Below are 6,970 nucleotides of genomic sequence, written 5' to 3' on the forward strand. Positions count from 1 at the left end.
TAGAATTTGTGCAAAATTAGAGTGATGTCTTTAAAAATGTCTGAGAATTCATCCATGAAGCTATCTGGTCCTGAAATTTTTGTTGACTTGTTTGTCTTTATATATCTCTTCTATTTCTACCTTACAGTCTTTAATCATCCAACAATTGTTGAAGAAGATTCCCCAGAGATACAAGGCAGCAGAGGCTGAATCATCAAAGTTGAGTCTGAGAACATTCACAAAGAATGGCTTTAGATCTCAGAAAATCATTTTCTCACAAACCCTCCTCAGACGACGTTGAGTCAGAAAATCTAGAGTTTAAATCAACTCAAAGTTCTGGTGTCCCAAAGAGAGAGATCTCTGAGTTCTCAAGCATTGAGATCAACTCATTTCAATACAGTGATAACTCAGGTGCAAGGAAGGAACTACAAAGACTCTACCACTTTTTTCACTCATTGTTGCAGCCAGAAAAGCATACCAAGGAAGAGATTATTTCTCAGTTAGCCATGGAGCAGTTTATGCTTAGTGGATACTGCAGGGACAAGTCTGTGCTGAAAAAGAAATGGGAAGCAAGTGGTAGAAACCTGGAGAAATTAATGGAAGACCTGACGGATGACTGTATGAAGCCACCTGTGGTAGTAAGTAAAGGGTTCTGATCTGGGGGGATGGAGTGGGAAAAAGTAAGTAGTCATTCAGAGTTTCCTGAAAGCAGACAAAAAGTTACTGCAGATCCAGTTGCTAGATCACATTCTCCCCACCACTCTTCCTCACCAAGGAGAATTTCCTCTGCTCTGAGTTATCAAGGAAAAGCTGAAAGGTATGCATTAACTCATTCTATAGACTATATGTTAGCCAAGACGATTGATTGTTTAATGGAGTTAAGCTTATTTGGTTCATTTACAGAAGTCTGTCTGAGAAATCAACATTTGAGCAGAGATCTCAAAGATGAAGAAGAAATGCCTTGGGCAAGGGTTGATTCATCCCTCAGGGAGCCACAGTATAATTTTATTATTAGGGAGGATACCCTAAAGTAGTAATTATAGTCTCTTTCTTAGAATCCTGATTCTCAAAATTGCTGTATTCTTGTACTGTCAAAATCAGTGCCTGAGACACATCCTCAGCCATTGGCAAACATATGCAGTGTGAGAAAAAAAAGAAAACTTGCGATACTTGATGCACATACTCCTGCATGGGGTTGAACAAGGCCACACTGACTTTTTTAGTTTGTAGAGTGTGAACAAATATCCTTTTCATGGTACATTTTATGCCATGTTTTTACTCTTTCTTCATAATTTTGTCTAAAATAGCACTGAAGTATAGTACTGAAATATTGTCCAGCAGAGTTTCAAGTGAAGGAAATAATTACCTTCTAGAGATAATATACATGTGGCAGTGTGTGTTGGATACATTTCATTCAGGATGAGTGAAAGTGCTATAAACCATGAGTTCATATTAACTAATCCAAAAAACATGAAACGTGATGTTGTTAAATAGATACATATAAAACAAGGTTATTATTTATCAGTTGAAGGAAATAGTGTGCCCAGAGTTTCACAGGAAACTTGTATATTCCCTAGGGCCAATGATTCAGTATTTGCAAACACATTGTATACAGTGACACCATCAGAGAGAAGGGATGTGGTAACCCATAGCCAAAGGTCAAGTGAATGCTTCTTAGGGTCAGGTTTTCCTAAAAGGTCTTGTCATACAACATACTCATATGCAACCGTGATCTGGCTTTGTTTACAGGTCCACGTCTGCATGCAAGGACAGGAAGCTCTCTTTTCTGAGGATATGTCCTTAAGAGAAGTCATTGTTCATCTGAAAAAGCAGCTGTCAGCAGAAGCCTTAGCCGGAGAGACTCTGGGGACATGCTCTCAGGGTTCCCAGAATGCTCCTTTGGAAACAAGACAAGGAAGTGAATATAAAGATGGCTGCACCAATTCCTGGGAAATTACTCAAGAAAAGGACAATATTACTAATCCAGAAGAAGAAACAGTTTCCCCACTTATTATCCCGGAAGAGAACTGTCCTAGGCCTGCAGAGGGAGGTGTTTCTTGGGAGAACACACATAACTCTGGAAGAGCAAGGTTGGGCACCTGCCAGTTGCAGGAAGAGTCCGCGAAGGCATCTTCTTACCAAGATGTCCCTGTGGATGTGGGACCAGGGTTTTTCTCTAGGTCAGACCAGTCCTCCCCTGAACCTGTCCCTCCCAACCACAGCAATGACGGAAACTCCACCGGTGAGGGACACCAAGAAAAATTCCATGGAGGCCAAAAATCATACAAATGTGAGGAGTGTCCCAAGACATTTGTTTATCTCTCCCATTTATTAGCCCACCAAAGAAGACATAGGAATGAGAGGCCGTTTGTTTGTGCTGAGTGTAACAAAGGGTTCTTCCAGACATCAGATCTACGTGTGCATCAGATGATTCACAAGAAAGAGAAGCCTTTCACATGCAGCAGATGTGGAAAGTCCTTTACACATAAAACAAACCTGCGGGCTCATGAGAGAATTCACACAGGAGAGAAGCCCTATAAATGCACCCTTTGCCACAGAAGCTTCCGCCAGTCATCCACATACTATCGTCACCAGAAGATTCATGAGAAACTGCCATCCTAAAATGTTCCCTCCACACTAGAATCTTCCTCCTTGGCCACTGGGACTAAGTAATGGGTATGGATACATATTCAGATAGTTGTGTGTGTAGTCCTTATCCACTGACAGGATGTCATCCAATTTCCTGGTTATGTTTTCTATTTATATTCTCACTCCTCTAAAATATGGAAGGCTTAAGAGCACATGGAACATGGTAGTTTGTCCAATAAAGTATTCCATGTGCCCAGAAATGTGACTGATATTTCATGTCTCGTAGGTACCTGGTGAATAAACAAATGAATCTGTAATGTTGTGTTTACTCCTTAAATTCAAGAACATGCACTGCATGAGGAGACAATGAGTTCCCACCAGTGAGACATGAACCTCATTAGCTCACCTGAACCCAGAGAGGCTTTCCCTGTCTGCTTCTCTATTCTCCAAGTACATCCTCATCTCTGCAGCCACCAGCTCCTAAAAACACCAGGAACAGAAGTGGCTAACTAGAAGGGGGTTTTATAAGACAAAAGTGAAATTTATTTGTAAATAACATGACTTTTAAAATTCACTGTAAATGTTAACTGAAGTAAAATATGACCGACGACTGAAAGTTGTAGATTAAAATTTTATGGACAGATAACCAGAAAAGGCAAATGCTTTCCATGTATTTTTTTCCCAAAGACAACAAGCAAGGTGAAAGGGGAAGTTTAGAGAATAAAGAATTCTGCACAGAGCTAATCTAAAACAGCATATGCTGGTCAGTTTGTTGGGATACATGAGTGACCTGGTTCCCAGTAGAAAAATGAAGCTTAATTCCAGTGAGCAACTACAAATGGCCTAAATCACAGAAAAGGAAAGTCTGTATTGTAGTTTGTCATGCATTTCTGCAGCCTCAGAACAGAGAGCTGTGAGGCTAAGTGTGATGCACCACTGTGTGGAGCAGCTCATGTGTTCATCCTCTTTCTGAGACTATCTCCAGGTGTTTTGCTATAGTAGGCAAACTTTTTTTTTTTTGGTACCAGGGATTGAACTCAGGACCTTGCGCTTGTGAGGCAGGTGGTGGAACCACTGACCTAAATCCCCAGGCCCTATTGCAGGCAATCTGGCATGTGCTTCTTGGTACACATAAAAGTTTTCTTTGGAAGGATCTGTACGAGGAAGAGGAAAACTTTTCCAGAGCACCTCCACCCCCATTATACCATTAGCAGCCAAAATCCCAGAAAGCCCCAAATTCATATGCTGGAAGCTCAGTGAGCAAGGTGACAGTGCTGGGAGGTCAGAACTGAAGATATGGGGTTAGGTCATGTGGGCGCTGCCCTCAGGAGTCATTTCTGTGGAGACAGTGAGTTATCATAGTACACATAGAATTTCTTCAGCCACATGCTATAGGCGAGTCATTCCTATAACAGGCTATGCGTGAGTCTACTTATCATTCTCTGTCTATATAGCAAACAGTTTTTCACTAAGTCTTTCCACAGGATGATGTTATCCTCAGGTGCATCTTCTCAGTGGAAAGAGGTATTGCTTTCCCCTGCACACCACGAGTATTCTTCCCCAAGGTCTATTTAGATAATATAAAAGCCTTTTACATTTTGGTATTCAAATATCTCCTTGTTCCCATTTCCTTTGATGCATCAGGTTTTTTATTATTTTCTGTTAAGGTTGGCTTTTGTAAGACTTCTCTAGTTCTGTACCTATTTTTATTGTAGCTATGTGAGAACTTTTTGCATTTTACAGAAATGACTACTTAGTTCTTTAGCTGCCACACATCTGGGGATTTTGTTATTGTTGTGGTTTTATTTTACTTTGTTCTGTTTTAGTATGGTGCATTTTAACATACAATGTGATTTGGATGTTTATAGAGCCTTTTATTTTTGGTACCGGGGATCGAACTCAGGACCTTGCTCTTGCGAGGCAGGCGGCAGAACCACTGAGCTAAATCCCTGGCCCATGGATGTTTATAAGTTTACAGGGAATGAGAGCTAAAGACAACATCTGGTTCTGGTTTAGATCTTGGACTAAAACATGTTCTTTCCTTAAACCCTAAGTGGCAGTAGTGATATCCTAGGGAAAATGTGAGTGGTGTCTTCAGAGAGATAATGTTACTCGTGGCTGTTAGTAATCTGGCCTTCACAATTGAACTGTTAGAATGTTTTTGATTAAAGAAATATATAGTACTCTCTTTAGTGTGACCTGTTACTTAAACATCACAGAAAATATTTTTATAAAATGTAAGGAATTTGGGGAAAAGTACATGGGAATGCATTTTACTGCTTTTTAATTTTTTCTGTAATCTTGAATTACTTCAAACTAACATTTTAAAATACCACCATTAGGATAAAATGCCCCTTTAACTCATGTAGAAACATTGCTACAGGTTTAGAGAAAAAATTTTCTGAACAAGAAATTGAAAGAATATTATCTGGAACACAAACACACACACACACACACACACACACACACACACACATCCCACAAATCATTAAGGAAAATACCTTTGAAAACAGTGAGGAAGCATTTGATAGATAAATTTTCAGAAAGTCAAAAAGTCATAAAATCAAAAGTCATAAAGCTGCTCAATTTCATCATTCTTCAGGAAAATTTGTATTACAATGAGTTAAATATACATATATCCTTTTTTTTTTTTTTTTTTTTTTTTTGGGATACAGAGTCAGCTCACTATGGAGCCCAGGCTGGCCTCAAACTCATGGTGATCCTCCTGCCTCAGCCTCGCAAGTACTGGGACTACAGGCATGAGACACCATACCTGGCTTGTCAAAAATTGATAGCAGTTAAAAATTCTGACTCATGCAAAGGTGACAAGGATATAGATCAATTGAAACACCCAGAACTTGCTGCAGTGAATGTAATTATTTTAGTCATTTTGGAAAAGTCTTTGTCATTACCTTGAGTAGGACATACTCCAATACCCAGCAATTCTATTCTTAAATCTAAACCTTCAAAATGCATGTATGTATGCACCAGGACCCATTTTACAAGAAAGCTCAGGACAGCTTTGTTCCTAATGGCTCCATATAGGAACCACCCAACAATTGTCCATATAAATTTCTTAAGGCATATGTAGTTGCATTCTCCAAAATGAACAAACCTCAACTATACAAAAAACAAGAATAAATCTTTTAGGAAGTGCAGCTCAAAAGAAGTGAGAAATAAATGTCTTTCATACAGTGTAATACTGAGCTTCAGGGCTCTGAAACCTCTCCGGATGTCAGGAGTTGGGCAACGGCCTCAAGTCGGCCCAAACCCTAACAAAGCAGGGCAAGGGCACCGGGCCCCTGTGCCCTCAGTCCCTCCTGACATTCTCTTTCACTCCAGGGGCTCTCAGAAAAGTTCCCCTCAATTCTTCCTGCCTGTCTCTCTGGATACACTCACGTAATTTGGGCCTGTTCTTACTGTCGGGGAATTGGGATGAACGCATTTAAAAGTTTTCACAATTCCCCATGTAGAGGCTGTCGCGGATCTAGAGTTGACTGGAAAATCACTGGTCTGGTGGGAAAGGGGACAGGGAATTACAGACCTGTAAGTCAGGGCTCAGCGTCTTCCCAGTCTCAGGGCAGACGCCACCTCTCACTGGGGCTCTCACCATTACGGTTTCATGATGCACACAGGTGAGTTTCTTTCCTTTTCATATGAAGACCCAGGTGATCAGTCTGGAGAATGTGGGGAGGGGAAGTGGACTCTCTCTACGCAAGTGAGGCCTGAAGAGGCTTTCACATGCATGGGGCCCATTTCCTGCTAGTCACAGGCTGTTTCCCTACACTTTGCCCTTTTCCTCTCATCAGGAAAAACTCTCACTCTAGGCTCTATTTTCCCTGCTGTGGGAAAAGGTAATTTTCCCTGTGTTTGTCACACATTGTAACGGTTTATGTTCTCTGGTATATTTGTATGATTCCTTCATCCAATCTGTAAGACTAAGTCTGTGTTGACCACACACCATTCCATTAATTCAATGGCATTGCGAATTAACACAGTCATCTCAGCCACTATATAGGTTGCTTCTGATGATGTGCAGACATCTTTGTCTTCATTCTAGAAAATTTGAAGTTAGAAGGCATCACGTGCTGAATAGCCTAATAGTCGAAGAGCTGACCCAGCAGCAGTGGTGATGCAGTGGTTCTCCATGCGTGGGCCTGACCCTAGTCCCAGTGCATCCAGTGAGTGACACAGAGATGGGAGGAGAATTGTCCAGTGACTAGGAAGGTAAGCAACTGGACTGTGAGTGACCTCTGTAAAATAACTTGAGCCTTTATCACAACATCTTTTAAAGAATTTCCTATAAAAGTCTATTTTACTATTGCACACTTTTGAATCTTACAGCTATACAAGTTAAATAATTTGAAATATTATAAATTTTGTTGTGTCGACTTTAGATGCT

General features: G+C 40.6%; 1 protein-coding gene across 1 annotated transcript; it reads left to right on the top strand.

Annotated features, from left to right (window-relative positions):
* The first annotated feature begins 224 nt into the window (after positions 1-224).
* Zscan4 (zinc finger and SCAN domain containing 4) lies at positions 225-2,652 on the top strand. The gene is given in 2 exon segments (XM_013066285.3): positions 225-617; positions 1,729-2,652. Coding segments are annotated over 2 exon segments (1,317 nt in total).
* The last annotated feature ends 4,318 nt before the right edge of the window (positions 2,653-6,970 follow it).

This window comes from Heterocephalus glaber, unplaced genomic scaffold (assembly GCF_053883595.1).
Source record: "Heterocephalus glaber isolate CG9 unplaced genomic scaffold, H.glaber_assembly_v1.0 deba00001745, whole genome shotgun sequence".
In the NCBI taxonomy this organism is placed as follows: Eukaryota; Metazoa; Chordata; class Mammalia; order Rodentia; family Bathyergidae; genus Heterocephalus; species Heterocephalus glaber.